The sequence below is a fragment of the Labrus mixtus genome, chromosome 9, assembly GCF_963584025.1.
Source record: "Labrus mixtus chromosome 9, fLabMix1.1, whole genome shotgun sequence".
In the NCBI taxonomy this organism is placed as follows: domain Eukaryota; kingdom Metazoa; phylum Chordata; class Actinopteri; order Labriformes; family Labridae; genus Labrus; species Labrus mixtus.
Genome location: NC_083620.1, coordinates 14563403 through 14585709, shown reverse-complemented (window position 1 = coordinate 14585709; position 22307 = coordinate 14563403). Strand labels below are relative to the sequence as shown.

Sequence of the window (22307 nt, the reverse complement as noted above, 5' to 3'; positions counted from 1 at the left end):
GCAGGTCTCTGCGTGAAATGAGCTTGTCTCAGATGTTGAATGTAATTTCCAAAGACAGATTCACCCCAAGCCACTTCTGTATCTCTAATGTGACAGCACACCAAGCTGTTAACTGTAGACCTCCATTGTACTCTGTGGCCTTTGGAACAATTACTGCCGCATGAGGAAACCCCTTAAAATAGTCTGTACTCTGCTCTTTGTTTGTGTGTGTGTGTGTGTGTGTGTGTGTGTGTGTGTGTGTGTGTGTGTGTGTGTGTGTGTGTGTGTGTGTGTGTGGTCTTACAAGGGAGAGAAAAGGACTGTACATTAATGTTCATGTACATGAGCATGTATTTGTAAGGGCAGAGTGCTTTCATGCAGTGTGTGGCTCTTTCATGCACAGCGCAGGACATTTCAGGAGAGATGGTCATTTTCCCAGAGGGCCTTAGAGTCCAGCTGTCAGCAGAGAGTGAGCCAAAAGAGATGAAATAAAGGTAAGAAAATGACTAATACGCACCGATAGACAGGAAAATGGAAGGATTTTTTATTTAATTATTTTCCTTTTCCATATATCTTTAACAGTTCTCAAACTAATTTTTTGTTCTGATCTGCACTGTACGGTACAATATGAATGACAATAAAGAAAGTCTAAGTCTCTAAGTTTGAAGGTTGAAAGTGATGTACACAGTCTGGATCATTTGTGTGTGTGTGCTTTTTTAGTTTATGATTCTTTACACATCCACTTCCCATCTGCCTGAAAACCCTTTGGGGTCACTATAAACACAAAGACGCTCTCTTAAAGGACCCAAAGGCTTCACACAGATACACAAACGGCTAACCTACTTTCAAAAGCTGCTCTTTGTCAGCTTCTTCTCCGCACAGAAGTGGTTGACTATGTAGGGAACAAGCCATTAATATAAATGTCTAAAGCTCTTTTTTGAACCATAAAATACATTCTGTTTCTAAAGTAGCTCATGAAATGGAAACAAACGTATACTGTGGACTGGCCCCTGTCAGTATTAAAATATTGGTGGATTGTTGCATTGATGGATTTTCCAACTATTAATGTTGTACAGTAGTAGGCCTAGTTATGGAGCATGTTTTAGTTCTGCTTGATACCTCTATAATGTAGTGGGGTGTATTATTAAGCCATTGATTAGATGAGTACAAGTATAAAGTAGCACATTAGACATTAGAAATGCATGGAACTGCATGCACAACTTCATTCACATGTTAACACCAGACCAGAGTGTAAAATAAAGAGAAATGTGAGGTTTGTCTGTTCAGGAAATATTTTGTATGCTCAGCTAGGATGTAAGAAGTTCAATGTAGAACAAGATAAATGTAGCTGAAAAGTTTTTTTGGGGGGGAAAAAAACAAGGAGCAAAAGGATCACAGTAGGTGACGGCATTCTCTGTTTAAATTGTTGTAACCATGGATTAAAAGTAAATAAGACGAAAATAAACCGGTTATCTTGTAAAAGATCAAATTAATTAATTACGTTTTTGAAAGAAACACAAATAAAAGACATAATTGAGGCGCTTGTGCTATTTTTTTTAACTGCCTATCTTGTTCCAGTAGGTGGCAGTAGTGCACCTTCAAGCTGGTTGTCTACCGTCAATAAACCCAAAAGAAGAAGAAGTGGTTCACTTCCGAGTACATTTTATGAATGACTCCAACTTCCCTCTGTGTAGCTTACTGACTTACTCGAAGAAGCTGCATCTCAGTACACTTGGTTCACCTGAGGCTACTACTACCATCGAGTTAGTGCAAATGGACTATACTGCAACTCAGAGTGGGTTCAGACAGCGTAAGTTACGTACGTACGTGATTTTATCGATCAAATCGTCCCATTTGTCTCTCCGGCTTCTTGAGCACAGCTTGTTCTTTGCTAGCTGTCAGAAACGTAAACTGAGCTTCATCATGCTGTGGGTGAACGCCGCTATTTTTAGGCCGGTTGAGCCTGACACAACATGTCAAAACAAGGAGACCAAAACTTTAAATAACCCAGAAAGACAATAAACACCAGCTGATAAACGCTAAGTAGCTAATGCGTCTTAACAATGTAGGCTCTGTGCACACCCCTCTGTGTGGAGGTCTCTGTCATGTTACTGTATTCTTATATTTCAGGATGTTTAAGCATCATATTTACTTGAATACATTCGCTTCATGGTTATCTCAGCATGCTGTAGCTCTATAAGCATTTATCTGGGTCTTGAAGGTTACTGGGGTTCAAATGATTTCATCTTTAAGTAGATAATCTTAATCAATAAAGACATCACAACAGAAGGTCAGATTGTAAGCTTAATAGTTTGTTTGTGTGTGAATCGGCAATATATCATGACATAGTCGTCATTATAGTTTTATTTGCCATCAGGGAGGATACAGAGGAGGTCCACAGTCGAAGTGTTGTATCCTCTTTAGGATGACGTAATCTGCTCTTAGATAAGAGGGTCGTGATGTTATAACTAGTCACGAGATCTTTCTGTGGCACACAGTATTCACAGAGGGGTTTCTCTATAGTTGGACACAACTTCTTATTTTGTTTACATAACATCAAAACTTTCAACTTAAGTTATTAAGTGATTCTCTAAAAGTACACCTCACTGTTGATTTAGTTTAGTCTGTTCAGCTGTTTAACATCAACCATTAAAAGCACGTCATAGTCCACAGTGCCACCAGTGTTGGTGGTCGACTGGTCTGATGCGTGCGGGCTGCCTTTGCAGGTTCTCTCCGCTTGTTGGCGTATGTACGTCTAACCACTGTCTCTTATCATCCAGAGCCTAACATGCGTCAAAGGAATAGCTCCATGGATGGTTCAGAAGGCAGCCAGCTGTTCGAGGACACAAGCAGAGCTGCACCGGGAACACAAGCGGGGTACAGGTGGGATACATTTAATACGTTTTTTACAATAGCGGCTTAATGCGTGAATAAAAACATACCTATTATTGATCTTGACTTTAACAAGGGCATGTTCTGTCATCACATTTTGGCTAGTAATGTGACATCATGGAAGAAAAAATAGGCTGCCTTTTTAATCACAGGTAATTTCATAAAATTTCAATTTTGATCTTCAGTGAAGTAAAAGTACTTAACTATCGGGATGTTATCATGATGTTAAAGTCTATGACAGTCTTTTGTACAATCTTTCAGCTATAGATTTGGCTGAATTTATTTTAATTTTTTTTACTGATTCATCCATCATATTCCTTCGTTGTTTACATTTTTTTTACCTCCTGTTAACAGTAACCAGCAGGCTGGACCTCAAGCAGCTGGATTTCCTGGCCAGTCCATCCTGTCAGACCCCATGTCTAACCTGGCCATGGCGTACGGCAGCTCGCTGGCTTCCCAGGGGAGGGAAATGGTGGACAAGAATGTAAGAAATATTCAAAGACATTCCTGTGGAAAGATGTTAAAGGCGTAACGCCACATGGAATGATAACATACATCTAATCACCCGTCTGTGTTCCTGTGCTTGCTTTTTCAGCTGGACAGATTCCTCCCAATTTCTAAGCTCAAATACTACTTTGCTGTGGATACAGTGTATGTGGGGAAGAAGCTAGGCCTTTTAGTTTTCCCTTACATGCACGAGGTAAGTCTTACAGCTGCTAAATGTTCATTATTGTGTCATCACTTTGGAACATGTAGAGGTTATCTTGTGTCTGTGGAAATAGTTTTCCCTTGATGCCTCTGAGCTTCTCGTTGTGTGTGACGCTGTTGTAGTTCAGATTTTCTTAAAAACACAATTTAGACCCCAGAATAAACAGCATGTAACGTACTGTTGTTTTTAAGTGTACTTTTACCCTCTGCCAATCTTTTGAGTATTTTTCTACCACCATATTGATCTTCGAGGTGATTATCTGGAGATGGAGCTGAACACAACCAAGAATCTAATTAAAGGTCCCATATTATGCTTTTTCTGGTTTTATATGCTCTTTAGTGTGTTTTCCAAGTGTCCTGTGCATGTTTAGGCACATCTATGTGCAAAAATTCAAAGTCTGCGGAAACGCAGCTTCTCCTACGTCCTCCTGTTATCTGTAGCATTAGCTGCATGTAACGCTCGGTTCTAGCCCCCCTCGATAAAAATTTGTCAGTGCGGCGTCTTTGTCAGTGTGAGATCACTGATCTAAGTTCATTGGCTCGAAGTGTGCTGAGCAACTGACCAATAACGACAGAGCGGATCGGCAGACCAATCAGAGCAGACTTGGCCCACGTGGGGTCTAACAGTGGGGGCTCAGCAGAGCGTAGCTGACGGACTCAGAGCGTAGAGGGAGCAAGGAGGAGCAGTACATGAAAGCAGACACTTTTTTCAGACTTTATCTATTGTGAACGTACAAAAGTAAGTACATAGATTAAATATACGAACCCCAAAAAGGGCATAATATGGGCTCTTTAACTTTGAAAGTCAAAGATAAAATATTCAGGTCTTGACCTCAAAACAGCACACATGTTTTAAGCCTAAAGTTGATTGATATAGCAGGTTGTAAGTGTGTAATCCTGATTGTGTCGTAGAACTGGGAGGTCAGCTATCAGCAGGACACTCCTGTGGCTCCACGCTTCGATGTGAACGCTCCGGATCTCTACATCCCCTCCATGAGCTTCATCACATACGTCCTGGTGGCTGGACTGGCCCTCGGCACACAGAACAAGTACATATAGATCTTTGATTTGACAAATGTGGTTTTGAATGGAATAGAATAGAAAAGAAAAGATATTCATTCATCGTTATTTGCCCAGGTACTTTGGGATTTTTGTACGTTTCTTCTAGAGTCTGCTTTTCAAACATTTAAGTATAAAATATAGAAATAATATAAAAGATAAAACAGAAGAAAACTTACGCTGTACAAAAACTACAACTTTGTATTTGATTTTAGTCTTTAGCAGTGTGCAGCTTGTCTGTAGGTATTTTTGTTTTGATATCTTCTCAAATCACCACATGCCATCATAAGTCTTTGAGCTTTGTAATTGTTCTACTTAGGTGCCTTTTTTCTGCATATAAACATATAAATCTGTTCAGTGGCTTAAATAATAGTTCTAAACTTAACTAGTAAATTCACTTATACTGGAATTACATAAGAAAATACTATAGACTTTTTATTTTTGGTCTTTTTGCGCGCTCTGCAGGTTTTCCCCGGAGCTGCTGGGAGTTCAGGCCAGCTCAGCTTTGGTGTGGCTGATCATGGAAGTCCTGGCCGTCCTGCTGTCGCTCTACCTTGTGACCGTTAACACAGACCTCACCACCATAGACCTGCTCGCCTTCTCTGGCTACAAATATGTAGGGTATGTACACCTCGTGTCAATATCAACAGGTTTCTCTCATCACTCAAGCTGAATGCTGTTTTCTTTTTCAAAGTAAACGTTTATTCTGGACAACACTGACCTTTAAATCTTATATTTAATGTGTGTGTGTGTGTGTGTGTGTCTTTAGGATGATCATAGGCGTGGTTGCAGGCCTGATGTTTGGGAGACCAGCATATTATCTCTCTCTACTCTGGTGTTGTGCTGCAATTTTTGTCTTTATGGTGAGTAGCAGCATCTACAAATCTTAAAAATGTCATTCACTGATTAGAATAAACAGATTCCCTGATTACAAATAATGAATAATTTGAGTTCCACCAAGCGAATAAGTGGCATGTGTACTTTAAACTGAAGGTCCTAAAAGCAGGGTTCCCACTCGTCCTGGAAAACACCCTGGAAATTGAGAGAAAAAGTCAAATGTCCTGGAAAGTCACGTGTTGTCCTGGGAAATTATTCCAATACTCTCCTACAGGGTTGGACATTTTTACAGCCACACGTTAATAAAAGTAGCGATTTGTTACATTAATCCACAACGCAGATTGAATCGACGTCCATAGATAATGTAATGGCTCCGCCTCCCCCTCTTGTCAAAAGCGGATATTTATTTAGCCTACAATTTATTTGAGAGGATGTAGTGAAAAGATTCTTCACAAAAAGAGAAAAAAACACCATGAGAGTGAATTGTAGCAACAACAGGTGGACTTGTGTTTCATCCTCGGTTTGAGGTCAGCACATTAACAGTAGTTAGTTAACGTTGTTGATGACGTGCTAACTTGCACTGAACCTCTCTCTCTAGCCGGTCTTTATTGCTAACCTAGCTGCTGTCTCACTTCCAGGGCTGTGTTCTGCTATGACTTTGTGCCTGACAAAAGTGAGGGTGAAATACAACCATTTCATATGTTTGACAAATGTCAATTGGCAATGTTTATAAACTGCAGATCGGGAAAGATAACCACATGTGAAAAAATGTGTTCATATGCACAATGAATAGGTACCCAACTGTGTCGGTCAAACACGGGCCGAATACTGGCTCAGGTCCTTTTACTTTGCTAGCATTGTCAGCAAGTGGCTGACAGGCTAACTGGCTTCTTTTTAGCTGAACTGGTGCCATAATGATTTACGCTCTTCTCTCGACAGAACCATTACTCATAGTCATTACTCACAGTTGTGTCTGGGTTATAGAACGGCATATGTAAGGATAAAAGGGTCACACTGGGCCGACAATGTTTATAATTGGAAGTGTAAAACTGACATAATCCAGCAGTCTGCGATAATTCTAATGTCTGCCAACCGCCATAAAACACAACTGAAGAAGAAGAAGTTGCCCCATTCACTTGGCACATTACTTAGTACTTACTAGTTTTTTTTTTAGTCACAATGTCATTCAATTTACCTGAATGTTTATTACAGAGGTTGTGGTTAAAGGTGGTGTCGTACTGGACTATATAATATTACATTAAAGTGTTACATTGTGGGTCTTAAATATAAAAAGATACAGCTGAATATAAAGCAGGCAAGTGCAAAACTACCACGAACTAGGACATCAATACCTCCACAGGCCTTAACAGCTTCAGTCACTCTCTTGTTGTCCTTAAAGGACATCGTCCTCTCTTCAACTTTTTTTTCCTCGTTCATTTGATTATCAAAGTGCAGATGATTAGATTAATGTCCCTCTATGCTAACTCAAAGTAGTCTGTTCACATATATTCCCTCTCACATGTCAAATGTTTCACAGAACATAAATAATTAGCTGATGTATGCACGTGTGTGTGTGTGTGTGTGTGGTGGTTGATGAAACATCGTCTTCCCTCAGATCCGCACTCTGCGTCTGAAGCTGTTATCCGAGGCGGCGGCAGAAGGACGGCTGGTGAGAGGAACCAGGAACCAGCTGAGGATGTACCTCACCATGTCTATAGCTGCAGCACAGCCCATCTTCATGTACTGGCTCACCTACCACCTCGTCAGATAAAACCTGGAGCAAAGTCTTTGTCTTGTCTGAGATGAACTCGGCTGTGTGAACGCCATCTCACCCACTAAAAAAAAAACAACACACACTCACATATCTAAAGAAGCAGAACTGGGACGACACAGTGGCCGCAGTTGTCTGGATGATATTCTGTTTTTTTACCAGACAGAAAGGACTTACTCGGTGTATGAATGGAGCAACATCTCACATGCTTAAAGACGATTAAGAGAAGCAAGTGGCAGCGCTGTCTTCGCTCTCACAGCACAGCCGCGTGTCGTTAGTATTGCCTCCATGTTTTTTTTTGTCATTTATTTTATGTGACGTCTTTAAAAGTTTGTAGCAACATCAAGTGGCTTTAATTTGGGGTTTTTTTCTACACTGTAATTATTTGTTAATGATGTTTTATAGGAATATTTAAGTATGTATGTTTGTGTAAAGCTATTAAGTATTATTACAGATGTCGCTTTTGTCTGATATCACATGAGCGATTTGAGCCGACCGGAAGAAAGCACACTAGCCTCACACAAACCGTCCATTTCACCAGAAGAAGGAGAAGAAGTGAATTATTTTCAGGTTTCGAAATGATCGGACCTGAAAAAACAAGGTCTGTAAAACAGGTGTGTGTGTGTAGTTCCACCTCAATTTTATCTCTCTCACTTTTTTCAATGTGCTTTGGAACATGTACGAGCTCTGCTGCCTGACAACTCTTGAATAGAAACCGAGATGTACAGCGCACTCTGACAAGTTGACTTTGATATCTTTTTAAAGAACGAGTAAATTATTTACTGCTTTTCATAATTAAAGTTAGAAGGAATAAAAAGAAAGATGAAATGCTCTGTTCTGTGGACGTGTTAAGTCTCTATGACATTCTTGAAGTGTTGGAATGCTTTTTGTGCTTTTAACGAGTCACCTGACGTCGCGATGAATCAAGCGACTCTGCTCTTTGTAAATGTAGTCATTGTAAACAAATACCAGGGTAAGATTCATTTAAGTCAGGAAAATTTAATATTAAGGAGCTTTTCATTTTGCTCAGATGTTAAGAATGAGTAGTAATGAAATGTTGAGTTCATTCAGGTGACAATAAAAGCTTCTCTGGATGTTGTGACAAAGTGCTCATTTGAAAGGGAATCCTGGAGTTACAGCATTTCTCTTCATTATGACGGGCGGTGACTGTTGCAGTATGCAGAAAGCACACAACATTTGGAATTAAGCCATTGACATGATCGATGATGTAGAAATCAAATAAAGCTAACTGATTGTGAATTGATCTGTGGACTCAAAATTTGCGCATTTATTTTTAGTTGAAGTTGTTTAGCAAACATAGAAACTAGTTCAGCTTCATTTTCACTACAGGAATGATTCATATCAAAGCGAAGGAATCCTCTAGCACCACAAACTCTAATGATATTAAGCATCGTCTTACAGGAAGTGTGTGTCCAGAGTTCGATTTTGCTTTGTTACTATATAAAAAAAGGTAATATTAGACTTGTGATATCTTTCATGACATGATGCTCTTGGTTTTGGAGTTCCCTGCAGGGACTTAACATACAATTTAAAAGCATCACTTTTGTAAGTTACAAAGAGCACAATATATGACATTTCATATAACATACAGTGCTTAACAAATTTATTAGACCACCTGTCATAAAAACGAGAAAACATACTGTAAATATTTTAGAAATCTTTCAAAAACTAAAAATGTTATTTATTTGGCAAATAAACTGACACGACTAAAAAGTCATTTTTTCACAAGTATATATTTTGTATGGCCTACTTTGGCCTTGGTAAAAGCTTGCATTCTTGCTGGCCTCGTTTTTATGTACTACGACAGTCTCTTTTGTCACTGAGTTCCAAATAGTTTCTAGCTGTTCCCACAGACTTGCTTTAGATGAAACTTTTGTGCGATCAATCTTTGAATTAACAAAATCCTAAATTTTTTCAATTGGATTTAAATCCGGACTTTGACATGGCCAGTCCTTCATTTCGAGTCCTCCAGATTCCTTTTTCTTGGTCAAATAATCTCTGAACTGCTTTGATGTATGCTTGGGGTCATTGTCTTGTTGGTCTATGAACCCAATTTCAAATTGAATTCCCCTTTTTATACCCAAATTGGAGCCGGCTCACTGGCTTCTCAATTAATCAAGCATAACATTCAACCACTAAAACACATTTTTCTGTTCAGGAATGCAAGTAAATAACTATAACTTGACATCTTAATCAAGAAATAATCATGTGCTTCACTTTTTTTTGTAAAACAGTAAATTTGAAAATTCATGGATAACAATAATAATGTTATTTTAGCATCTAAAATATCGTTTTGGTTAAAGAGCTTCTAGATACTGATGTATTAACTATTACAGAAACAACAATGATTTTGATAATTACCAATGCTGTTCATTTAGGGCAGCTGTGGCTTAACAGGTGATCTAATACATGTGTTAAGCACTGTATATTTTCTTTATGACACTATTAAAATATATGCTTATGTGTAGGAGCCAATTTAGTGTGTGTGTATTTATGTGTTTTATTTCAATGGCTTTAGTTTATATGTTTATGTACTCAATTTGGACACTAGGTGGTGATAATTGATCATTTGGGTTAATTGGTCAGGTGGTTGGTTGAGTGTATACATGTCACAGGTGAACAGGAAACGGGGGCATAGGTGGTGGGAACATATGGTTCTTACCGTAACACAGGATAACGCAAGTAGGCTATTTAACATATCAAAAGAACGACAACAGTAAAACGTCGGAAATAACAACTCATCATATCATCATCACGGTTTGTCTCTGCTTCATATGTGACAATAAACTGGAACATCAGAAAGTACTTTAATTTTGGACATTTGTTTATTTTTTACGTGTCAAGAACTTTACAGAACTATACACCAATGCAAGTGACTAAAGGCAAGATAAGAAATGTAGACATTAGATAGTCACTACATTATGTTTTAAGCTTTTGTAATAAAAATAGAAAGAGTTCTAAATACTTAGAAAGTTAAATAAAGACGGGGTTCGGTCCTTTTACTCCGTAGAAATAGCGAAAGCAGAAATGAAGCAGGGATGTCATATTTCTTATTTACATCTAAAATTGAACAAGTGACAACGTGATTCTGATGAACTCCTCTGAAGTGTAATATTTTAACTTAGTATTATGATATTTATTTAGCATTCAAAAGAGAAATAAAGTTGCTTTTGGTAGGTTGTCGACTGTGCAGTTAAAGGAAGAATATGCGATTTTTCACACTTAAATATAGCAGAAATCAAGTATGAAAATCTGAAAATAACTCATTGAGTCATGACTGTCTACAATGAGTATGACACCCGAGTCCCACTGTCTGTGATGCTTTCCGAGATGTATCTATAGCTTGTTAACATGGACGAGACGGCCGGCCGGCTCATCCCCTTGCCTATAAAAGTTGTTTAATTGAGGGACTAGAGAAAAGAAGAATATCATACTGTACTCACTGCTTATTTGAAGTAAGTGTTTCTAGATCAAGGTCATTTTGTGTAAATTTACAATCAGTGCGAAGATACGAGCAAAATAAAGATCGCTAACATTAGCATGCTAACACAACAATGCAGCACGAGTAGTTTTGGTTTCATGTTGGGGACAATAAAGTATATCTATCTATCTATCTATCTATCTATCTGCTGAAAATTGTATATTCTTCCTTTAAAATGTGCAATCTTATGAAAGGAGCTTTCATAACTTTATTTTGTAGTGTCTTCTTTCCAGAAGCCTTTGTTGTGGTGAATAGCCTGCAGGAGCCTGTTATGCATCGTCTCCTCGACCGGGTACCTCTGGTAGAGGGGCAGTAGAAGCAGAGTATGACAGGTGAGGGACTCTGGCCGATGGGTCTCATTGGAATCAGGAAGGACAGCAACTTTCATCCTGATGCTCTCCATTCCCAGGAAGGGGACGCGGTCGCAGCCGGTGAGGAACACTTAAAACAAGAACAAAGAGGAGATCTTGTTGATCTTTTAAAATGTAAAAGCATGATGATAATCACTGCCGTGTCATGTGGAACGCTTACAGAGGAATTTCTTCTTTTCCTCGGCTGTCAGTTCGCCAAACACCTCCCAGAAGATAACAATATTTGGATGGTCAGCATGGTAGTCTCCTTCGTACATAGTGTTCTGTTTGGAAAAAAATACAAAGAAAAGTAGAAATGTAAAAAGGTTCTTAAAGGGCCATGCTGGTGCTTTGGAACTCCAGTTTTAACTCCAGTGACTGCAAAACAATACACAGTAATGGTCAGTAACTATGTTTACTTATGTACTGTACTGAAGAAAAACTTTGCAGAGAGAACTCCCATGATTCCCCGCCAGCTTCAACGTCATCTTTTGTATTGATTAAGAGCCCCCTGGTGGTGGAATCTACAGTGTGTTTCAGTAATTCCAACTTGCATCCATTATTCATCTTAAGACCCCCTTATATTTATCATGAGACCCCTTTCCAGGAGCTCGTCCTCTTGGTTTTAAACCAATGGAATAAAGCAACTTATAACTATCTAAACTTGACCTGCTACAACAGTAAAATGCCATTTTAGTTCTGTGCGTTAGTAACATTTGTACTGAATTTAAGTACACTATGTTGTAATACTTCTGTACTGTAACCTCAGGGGTACTTTGAAGACAGTTCTTACATTTTTAATTGTTCATTTTTACATAATTAAAGAATCTCAGATTAATACAATTTTAAATTACTTAGACATCATTTCAAAAGCATACCACACACTTCTGTACTTCATTATTAACTGTAAGTTATGCAATCATATAGTTTCACTTGATGAGGGTTATACATCTACAAACATTAAATGCCCTTTTTTATTGGCTTAAAGTTATATCTGTGTGGTGTGTTCAGGTGAATGGGAAACTCTAAATTCATCAAAAAGCACCAAATTAAAGACTACTCAGACAAAAAACTGTCGAGTGACGTGAAATTGCTTTAAATACAGCATTGAGAGGCTTAAAAATAAAATTCTGTGGGTTCAAATCCCACTTCAGCCCTTTGCTGCATATCATCCCACACTCTCTCCTCCAATAATTTCCTGTCTCTCTTCAGCTGTCCTATCCATTAAAAATGGCCCCAAAAATAAAAATATTCTTTTTTAAGTTATTTTCGTTAACATACCTGCTTGAACACATCCCAGTCGTAGTTTTCTTGGCCCACCATCACGGCCTGCAGCTCCTCCGGCTGGAAAAACTTCACTATGTCGTACTCGCACACTTTGAGGAAGCCCCTCTTGAACTCTTCAAACACCGCCTCCACTGATTTGTTGAAGGCATAATCAACAAAGGTGTTTGCAAATTCTTTTCTATTAGAAAAAAAGAAACAAAAAGAGCTTGAAGCCAACACTGACATTTCCCGGGTTTTTTTGTAACCAGTGTATTTTCTGTTTAAACTATTGATCAGTAAATGGCCACGAGTAAATCCTCCCTAGATACTGTATCGTAGAAAAAAGTTGCGACAGCAATTCTGTAAACATACTTGTTTGATGCTGTGACGGGTTTCCCAGGAGTTGTCGGATCAAGCTCAATTTTCTCACCGTCCCATGTCGCCTGTAATGAATTAAAGTTACAGTTAGTAAGGTACGGAGGACTTGCTGTCCTTCTGTGACATTAAACCTACAGCAAAGGTTGTATCCAGGCTCTCCACTTCATCAGGAGTGTAGTCATCCAGCATGCATCGCAAAGACCTGGAGACACAACAAAAAGATTTCACTGAACTAAAACCTATGCATGACACAGCTAAGAGTTTCAAATCAAAACAGAATATATAACTGTTGTTAATTACACAGGTAAAAAATAAATCAGCAGTCTGTTAAAACATAAACAATTAAGCTGTGCGTTATGTTTTTCAATCTTACTCTCCCATCACAGGTTCGAACTCCTTCATGTCATCCAGCGAGGGTTTGAACCCAAGCAGCTTCTTAAAGAGAACCAGGGGGAAAGGGAGGTGGATGATGTTGTTGTTGTAGAGAGCCAGCCCACACAGGACGCCAAAGAGGAAGTAAGTCTTCTTATTCTTTTTTGGCTGTTTGATTGATGACAAAGCACAACAAGGATTATGTATAAATCAATGACTTTGAATGGTCAAATATACAGGCTCTAAACTCTTCAGCTGGTTTTACAATAGAGCATCTGCAGTAATCTGCTGACTTTTATGTTGAAGTCTGAAATACTTTACATGGACTAGGCAGCTACAAATAGGCTCAGTATACACAAAAATGTAACACCTGGGGCCCGTTTCTGAAAGAAAGTTTTGTGCAAACTCTGAGTCCGTTAACCCTGAAATTAGGGAAACTCTGGGTATTCCATTTCAGAAGAGGAGGTCACTCAAACCCGAGAAAGAGGGGTAACTCCAGCCCGTTTCAGAGGGCAAGGTTACTTTACCTCTGAGTCAGTTACTATGGTAACTGAGTCTGTGAACCTAACCTGGTCGGGAGCAGGTTTCATTTCCACCCTTTCATTTCCTCATTCTTTCATTCAGTCCTTATCACGTGCGTTAGTGAAGATTCACCGTTTGTCTGAATAAAAATCCAGGTTGTTTTAATATGATATGTTAGAATGGCAATAGCCTACTACAGCGTATAAAACGAACTATTTTATCGAACATGGCATGTCTTTTAGTTGAGCCTCGTTATGAAGGGGCCGCATTAGGCTTCTTTGCAGGGAATTAGAGCTAGGCTACATTAACGTCGGGAGATGTTAATTTAATTAAGGTTAATTAATAAACTAAACAGAGAGGACATTTAGCCTATGTGTGTGAATACAGCTTTATGTTGAGGATAAAGTTAATGCACATTCAAATAAACTCTGAATGAAGTTAACTTTAAATCTATATGAGCCTATTATGTTCTTATATTTCATTTTGAGCTGTTGGAAAGTCGCTTTTCTTCTGCTGGATTGCATCTTAATGAAAATAAATTGTATAGGTTTAATAGCCTACCATTCCATCAGTCTTGTCCTGCAATATTATAATTCTGATTAAATAGGCTATTAAATTAATAGACTTTACGCGACTTTGCGAGCAGCCACTTTTTGCCCCTTCTTAAAATCTGTTCATATTTGCCGTAGCCTATGGCCACATGAAGATATTGATATATTTCTAAAGATTTATTTTTTGGGCTTTTGTGCCTTTAATCGAGAGACAGGACAGTGGATAGAGTCGGAAACCAGGGAGAGAGAGTGGGGAACGACAGGGCGGGAGGGAGGCCACAGGCGGGATGCAAACCCGGGCCGCCCGCTTGAGACGACAGCCTCCATACATGGGACGTGCGCCCCAGATATTGATATATTTTGAGATGGTTAAAGTACGAGGATCTCTTTTATGTAACCTGTTGCCATGGTGAATCGTAGTATCGGGGCTCCATTCATCTTCAAGCTTTTTATCGTTGTGGTGCACGCGCTGAACACCGAGTGGACCTACTCAGAGTTGATTTAACTAACTCAAATCTGCTGATCTGGAACCAAAAACTCAGAGTTTCCCATCTGAGAGTAAATCAACTCAGAGCTCAGGGTTAGACTGAGGGTTTGTTGAACCTTCTTTCAGAAACGGGCCCCTGGTCTTATATTACCTGGGATGGGAACCAGAGTAGAGTCTTGCTGTCGTTGTACATGAACATTTCAGACTCAGGGGCAATCAGCTCATCGAACACCTGCAGGAAGAGGTCATGTTTGTTGACGTTCATCAACTTCCTGTCATCCTTGAACTGCACCTAGGAAGGATCAAATAAGTCTTTTAAATACCATTTTGAACTAACTGAATTACTCTCGTTGTAATTAAATAAAACATCTGCATGCACATCTGCACTGATATTCATTTTGACAGTCACTATGACATCTGTGAATATACTTTAAAACCTGCAGGCTGGAAGTGCCTGTGTTTACAGTTTCTACAGAGAAACATGAAAGTAAGCTGGACAAGATTTTTTGTCAGAAAACATTACTTATGGGACAGGGTTACCCAAAAGATACCCCTTTTTGGGCGTCCAAAATTGACACAGAATCAAAGTTTCGTCAGAGGAGCTTTACTTTTCTAGCTCCTTCCATTTATCTCCTTGAATTTTGATTGGGATATTTTGCTTAAAACTTCCCAACAACTTGGGAATTAAGAGCAATCAAAACTAAAGCCAGCCTCAGAACATTAAGGACAGCAAGCCTTTGTTTACCAGAAGCTCCATGCGGAAGGCGCTGTGGTCCGCTGCATCGAGGTGTCTGAAGGTGTCCTCCACCAGGTGAGTGCGTCTCAAAGTGAGCTGGAGGTACGGGGCTGTTGTGAGGTCTATGGGACTTTGGAGCGATCTGGCATGCATCCTCATGGCCATTTCATACATTACTTGTGGCCCCTTCTGTAATTACAAAACCCTTCTTTACCAACTCAGAAAGCCAGGTACATTAATTAAGAATGAAATAATACAAATATGTTTCAGATAAAGATGTTCATCTGCAGTAAAATGGTTACAAACAGTCTTTCTTTACATACTGTACATACTGTACCTTTATTAAAGTAGCATAGATGTCAAAGGCTGCCACCTTTTGAACCAGAGTGAACACGAACGGGTAGCAGCAGAAAATGACTGGAATGTCATGCTTTAAGAGAGTAACACAATTATTTAGTAAGAGATCACTAAGCAATAAGCAGAAATAACAGGAATAAAGAAGATTTTCAACATCACATAAACTGTACGGTATCTTTTTACCTCCACTCTAGAGGCCCAAAGAGCGACATCAGCATAGGGGTCCACATTACCGTTGATTTCCTCGACGTAAAAGGTGTTCAGTGGGACTTTGTAGGACTTACCAGCTTTGTTTGCCTGTGAATAAAAATGTAAAAAAAAAAAAAAAAAACTTACAGTGAACATAGAGCAAATATTTTCATTTAGTGATGTCTGACTGAAAAATCATTGCCAACATAATCTCAACCCTCTCCTTTTTTTCAGCCACTGATTTAGATTCACAGTATGGGTAAAAGGTTCAAATTCACTCAAACACACAACACTGACTCTGTAGAGCAGCTTGAGGGCCTCCAGCAGGAATCTGACTCCTGGGTTGTGAGTTGCCAAAAGGCCGTTTTTGAGCAGGAAGGCCAGGGCGTTTTTGAACACCAAGATGTGCTTTGTAAGTAGGGTCGGTGTCAGGGAAGACCACAAGCTCTCTGCAAAACAAAACAACACATACAGTATTTAATAACACTACATCCAGTTCAATTGTCATGCTTTTTACATTTATTCAGAAGCAAAAATCAGTTTTAACAACTCACGACTTATCAAAGTTTAGTATGCATTTTAAAAAAGTAATGTGATAATATTGAGCATGTCAAGGGAAATTAAAACTTTACTTTGTAGTTAAAACTTCAAATATTTTCTATTCGCAGGAATATAATTAATAATGTTTTGGGTTTTTTTTTTTTAATTTTGGGGGTGCTTTTTGCGCCTTTATTGTAGAGATAGGACAGTGGATAGAGTCGGAAATCAGGAAGATAGAGAGAGATGTGGGGAATGACACATGGGAAAAGTGCAACAGGTCGGACTCAAGCCCGGGACACCCGCCTGGAGAACTACAGTTTGTCCATGGGGTGCGAGCACTAACCACTACACTACCAGCGCCACTTTAATTATATTTGTTAATACTAGATTGTAAGATCATGAATCATTACACATCTGACCAAACCAGTGACACAAAAATAAAGTAGTACAGTAGTTGTTTACTTAGTGTGTCCTGATTCTTCTCACTCAGCTCTGCGATCATGACAGCTAAAGGCAACACGGTGTTCATGACAGCAGAGTCCTCTCGGAGAAGAGGACATGTCAGCAGAACCATGGAGATGTCCATGGATTTAATGTCATTTATCGAAGCCAAAAGTAGGTCCATCAGGTCTGTAAGGGTTACCTGAAAAGAAATTAGATCTGTTATTTAACCTGACACTGTTTATACAGCAGAGATTTGTTTGCAAAGGGATACATCTTTCTTTAAAGAAGTTAAGAGCCTTTTTAATTTGTCACTGCTGATTATGTCTCGTGTGGAAAACAATCTGTCCTTAACTGTTTCTTTGATCCATGGTACTGCCAGAAGCTGGTCGAAAGCCCTGCTGGCTGCCTCAAGGTCCACTGTTAGGTCCCCTGCTTTTTTGAGAGACCCACTGACAAAGAGTGGAGTATTAAAAGAAAGTTATGATAACAAGATGAGTAAATGATATTCAGGTCACCCGTTAACATTTGAGTTTTCTTTCAGATCTTAACATGCAAACTGATTTGCTCTCATACATCACAAACAGCTGCAGCTGAAGGAAATATCGACTCACTTTGCCTTTGTGAAACTAGCAACAAGACTGGAACTTGTAAAAAACATTGAACCGATTTCTCTGTTGAATAAAGACAGAAAAAGAATGGGGACACCTTAGTTACGCATGAGAAACATGTTTAATGTGTGCAGTTGTACAAACAAATATATAATTGTGAATAAAGACCTCTTTGCCTCTGGGTTGCCTGGATTTACAGACAACCATTTTTGAAGTTTTGTCTCATCAAGCCGTCCTATTATCTGTCCTCTGTCCAAGCTCTGAAAGGCAGACATACGATATACTTAATATTTAGAAAAAGGATAATTTTCTTTCCTGTGAAAATGTGCTTTATCTAAAAAACAAGACATGTTCTAATAGTTGAACACATTACCTGTGTGGGTGACGAGAAAGCAAAGTTTGTGTTCCAACCGGTTGATATTTTCAGATCTGCAGATTCAGATTCAAGTGAAATAAATATAAATCAAAGAACACATGTTCAGGGATGTTATTTCAGTCTTTTACACCTCCTACCACCACACAGTAAATGATCAGATAGCACTTTTTTTCTGGGGAACTTTCTAACATTCAATACTATCTTTTAATGAAAACCATAACCTAATAATCTCGAGATATTTACGGTCTGATAAGATCAAAAACAGGTCCACCACTTACCTCCTATAAAGATTTATTAAAAACAGCATGATACATGTATAACTGAACCCATTCATACCTTTGAGTTTGGCTGCTTCATTGTCTTTGGTGCATGGAAGTTGTACTTGAGTAGGCGTCAGACTATCTTCTGTACATCCAGTCCCAACTTGACCTTTTGCCCCATGACCAAAAGCCCACAGTTGGCCAGAGGAGCCCAACACCAGAGTGTGACGTCTGGAAGACAGGAACAGGACAGGAGGAACAGGACAGGTCATTTTGTCATAAATGGTCCCGCTCCGGTACTTTAATTTAAAATTCATCATCTCAGAAACCTTATGTATACAGTCTTCTCCTAAATTAAACAGTTTAAGTGTTTTACCATCCTAGTTTTTTTTTTTACCTGCCACATGCAATCTGGGAGGCAGGCCCGTCCAGACCGTCGACCAATCTGGGTGCCTTTTCAAGGTCAGTGGAGTTGTGACCGAGCTGACCGTTGCTTCCTTCTCCAAAGGTGAAAACTTTGCCATCCTAGAAAATCACAGCGTTAGAAAAAGTCATGAAAAACTGATTTGGAAACTGTGATTATCTTAATGATTTTATAACATTTTCATAACACATATACTATGTATAGCAAATTTGAATGAGGGGTCGGCTGAGTTTGTACCTTTGTTAACACAGCAGAGTGTGCCTCTCCACAGCTGATAAAGGAGACATCCAGAGGTCTGAGGGCAGGTACCACACAGATGTTGAACCTGCCTGTGATGACAAGACTTAACATGAGATGGAAAGAATGTTTGATTGAAAAAGGAAGAGCCTCTTATACATATACATCTCAAAGGGATTTTCTAGCCATCTAGATTTAAACAAAATTTTAAACGGTTTCCTATCTTTTGTTATCAAGCAACGATGGTAGGCAGAATTCATTACCTTTGTAACAATTGACTACAAATGTAAGAATTTGGATCATTTCTTATATTTGTCACTTGTGCTGATAGTTGATGAAAGTATTCTATATTTCATACCGAACAGTTCTTCTGTGAATCTGTGTGCTATATGGAAATTCAAGCAGATGTTTCATTTTGGCTCTATGAACAGAGGATTAAGTAAACATTCGGGAAATTTAAGATTGCTCTGTTAGCAGAATATAACAGTGATGCACGAGAGGAATAAACTGTGTGAGTCCAGTTTGACACAATAATATAATCCTGGTACTCATAAAAGATCATTACTATTTCTACATAGAGAAATAAAAACAAAAAATATAAACAGCTACTTGTTATAGAAGATACCACAGCAGCTGTTACACTCTTTTCTTACAGGTGGTATCAAAGTTAAATGTGTCACTGTCTTGGGCTGAAGGTGCTGCAGACTGTCATGTGTAGAAATAGTATGACAAGAGTCAGTGAGCTCCACCTTTATGAATAATCTACTGACTTCCAGAGGTAAGGAAAATAATTGGTACCCTTCTCATCCACCCTGTTGAGTCCCAGCTGGCCTGACTTGTTGGCCCCACAGCAGTACACCAGGCCGGGCAGCGTGAGGAAGAAAGAGTGGGTCACTCCGGCTGAAATCTGAGTCACTGCTACTCCGGTTAGAGCTGTCACCAAGACAGGTGTGTACTGCAGTGACACGGCCTTCCCCAGGCCCAGCTGACCATGGCTGTTACGACCCCATGTGAAGACATCTCCTCCTGGTAAAGTTGGAAAAAGTGGAGGAAATACAAAATAACTTTTTTAAATAGTTAGGATAAGTACACCTATAAAAGCAGATAGATCACATGTGAATTATATATATATAGGCTGTGTTCTTTATATTAGCATGATCAACAAAATTAATCAATGTTTTACTTTCAAAACATAGCTTTTTTTCAAATAACACAAGTACAGTAATTATTAGTATTTTAGTAGGCAGCAGGTCAAAGAAAATAGCATGTTCTTGACAACTTTGAAGCTAGATTTAACAAGTTAAAACAAAACCAAATCATAGCCATATTACAATAGATCAAACATAACACGCTGTTAAACTAGAGCTATTCCATTATAATCACACAAATATTTAATCAGAATCTTTATTGTCGTACCTTTAGTCAGAGCTAGAGAGTGGACGTTTCCACAAGCCACCTGAATCACTGGTATTAGCATTGGTATGGGCACCCGACTGCATGTTGATAAGACGGTAATAAGTTAAAAGAAAACTAAAGCAAATGTTTTGATGCTTTTCAGAGAAAGTGTATAATGTATAGATATATTTAGACAATACACTGAGATCATACCTTGGTCTATGACTGATGCTCTGCTGATTGGGTAACAGGCCAAGCTGTCCGTCTTCTTTGGCACCCCAGCAGAACACATGTCCAGATACACACAAAGCCAGACTGTGATCCCGACCACAAGCCACCGACACTACATTCCCCAGACCCTCCACACGACCTTATTCAGGATGACAGAGAGGAGAACAAACAGAAATGTTTGATATGAATCGGGATTTAAAGCAGGAAAAAAAGGTATCCGAAAATAACAGCTTTAGTTCAGTGCTATACTTAGCAGCCCTAAATGTCTAAAATACAAACCTAAATCATGCATCAAGTGTTTGTAGTCTCATGTGCTTATTGATAGTTGTGGAAAATACATTCAACACTACTCAAATTCTGCACAAATGTGTCTTCCAATACCACTCACCTCAAATTAATTGACAGCTCTAGTATTAAAGGAAATTTGTATTATTAAATTACCCCCAAAAACGGCCTATATGACAATTGTTATCCACTAAACTACAAAAATAAGTAAAAAACAGTGAAAATAAGTTTCACCACACCCTGCTGCAACAATATTTGGCTTAGGGGCCTACATTTAAAGTTGTAAATGTAAGACAAATAATGTAGGCCTGTATAAAATAACATTGTAAGGACCCATTCATAATTTCATAATTCATAAATGTATTATATCAACCTTAATACGTATCGAATCACTGTATTTAACCTATACTGTTCGTAAATGCAAAGGCTAACTCTTTAATGTTCCCCCTTTCCCAGTCGCACATGAACTCAACACATGATAAAGTGCAGTTAACTTTCGTTGTCACAGAAGACGGGAGGGAAACGAAACTGAAACTTCGCTCAGTTAATTAGCCTGCGCAATATTTGCATTATTGTGATTTATGACTTTGAATTCATAAAATTAAATTAGAAAACACACGAAAAAGTCATGTCTCAGTTGACATTATTGTCACTCACCGACTTATAAAAAAGAGCCTAAGAGTTATAAGTCAACATGCATTCTAAACACAGGTAGGCCTAACATTTTGTAAACAAAAATATAAATACCCGTAATCATTTTATGGGTCCAATACGCTATTTAAACTATAGCCTTTACACAATGGGGTATACTCCTGCAGAAAGAAAAAGTACATTAATAGCTATTTCTCCTGCCAACCCTATATTATTCTTTGGAAAAGTTTGCCATATTTTTAACTTTACCTGGGGTATTTGTATCTTTACTTTTCTTTCGTCCTAGTCGTCCCAGAGAGTTGAGACCACAGGATAAAACTCCTCCATCCTTGGTGAGGACTAAAGTGTGCTGCTCTCCACAGCTGATGTCGGTGATGACCCCGGGGACGGTCCAGGAAACCGGACTGAGGGCTCTCTGAGATCCGAACTGTCCACTGGAGCCGTCTCCCCAACAGTACAGCTGCACCATGATTACACCTGTGCTGCACTGAACTGGACAGGAACTCTGCGTCTCTGTGCTGGCAATTTATCTCTGCCAATGCTGCCTTCAAGTGCTGTTGGAAATTTAAGTTTCAAATTATGTGAGTTGAGGATATTTTATTTTTCTGTAATGATAGTTTTAAAATATTTACATGTCCATAGTTGCTAAATAAAATGTATTGAAAATATTATTTAATTAAAAGTAAGAAACTCCCAAGAAATACGATGTCGGTATAGAGAACTCTAATTTACAAGCCTACCAGTGAAGTCAGCATGGGAAGATCGCCAGCGTTTAGGAGAAAAGGAAGTTTAAACTTTCAAAAGGACCTTGTGTTGTTTTCAGCTGTGGAAAGGTCCACTTCATGCTAATGAGTTTGGACGTTTTTTTTTTTTTTTTTGTTCAAGGTCAACCATGTCCAA

The 22307-nt window shown here is 38.8% G+C and overlaps 2 protein-coding genes across 5 annotated transcripts; one reads left to right on the top strand and one right to left on the bottom strand.

Annotated features, from left to right (window-relative positions):
• The first annotated feature begins 1627 nt into the window (after nt 1–1627).
• yif1b (Yip1 interacting factor homolog B (S. cerevisiae)) lies at nt 1628–8509 on the top strand. 4 transcript variants are annotated; one of them, XM_061046430.1, is made up of 8 exons: nt 1628–1789; nt 2760–2862; nt 3226–3355; nt 3467–3571; nt 4492–4628; nt 5104–5259; nt 5408–5501; nt 7091–8509. In XM_061046430.1, exons 1-8 carry the CDS (start codon nt 1645–1647, stop codon nt 7244–7246), a joined length of 1026 nt encoding a protein of 341 aa, XP_060902413.1. In that variant the 5' UTR covers nt 1628–1644; the 3' UTR covers nt 7247–8509. The 4 variants fall into 4 exon arrangements, with proteins under 4 accessions (XP_060902413.1, XP_060902410.1, XP_060902409.1 ...); XM_061046427.1 differs by having other exon boundaries at nt 1628–1798; XM_061046426.1 differs by having other exon boundaries at nt 1628–1798; nt 3223–3355.
• Nucleotides 8510–10597: 2088 nt separating this feature from the next.
• LOC132980339 (probable E3 ubiquitin-protein ligase HERC6) lies at nt 10598–21918 on the bottom strand. Its single transcript, XM_061046418.1, has 23 exons — nt 21657–21918; nt 20454–20610; nt 20262–20338; nt 19644–19871; nt 18846–18937; nt 18582–18709; nt 18261–18415; nt 17922–17977; nt 17717–17808; nt 17552–17611; nt 17293–17389; nt 16959–17139; nt 16254–16405; nt 15951–16064; nt 15748–15840; nt 15420–15599; nt 14826–14966; nt 13116–13282; nt 12878–12944; nt 12737–12807; nt 12380–12563; nt 11280–11382; nt 10598–11189 (listed from the first exon to the last, which is right to left on the bottom strand). Exons 1-23 carry the CDS (start codon nt 21874–21876, stop codon nt 10957–10959), a joined length of 3048 nt encoding a protein of 1015 aa, XP_060902401.1. The 5' UTR covers nt 21877–21918; the 3' UTR covers nt 10598–10956.
• Nucleotides 21919–22307: the final 389 nt, after the last annotated feature.

What these genes read in the sequence shown, in the direction of transcription:
- yif1b (XM_061046426.1), top strand. Translation starts at nt 1,645, where the DNA reads ATGAATGACTCCAACTTCCCTCTGTGTAGCTTACTGACTTACTCGAAG. An exon ending in GTTCAGACAGCGTAAGTTAC is followed by an intron (nt 1,799 to 2,759) that starts GTACGTACGTGA and finishes CTTATCATCCAG; the next exon opens with AGCCTAACATGCGTCAAAGG. An exon ending in GGAACACAAGCGGGGTACAG is followed by an intron (nt 2,863 to 3,222) that starts GTGGGATACATT and finishes ACCTCCTGTTAA; the next exon opens with CAGTAACCAGCAGGCTGGAC.
- LOC132980339 (XM_061046418.1), bottom strand. Translation starts at nt 21,876, where the DNA reads ATGGTGCAGCTGTACTGTTGGGGAGACGGCTCCAGTGGACAGTTCGGA. An exon ending in ACTCTGCTGTGTTAACAAAG is followed by an intron (nt 18,710 to 18,845) that starts GTACAAACTCAG and finishes GTGATTTTCTAG; the next exon opens with GATGGCAAAGTTTTCACCTT. An exon ending in GGAAAAGAAGAAATTCCTCT is followed by an intron (nt 11,190 to 11,279) that starts GTAAGCGTTCCA and finishes TCTTGTTTTAAG; the next exon opens with TGTTCCTCACCGGCTGCGAC.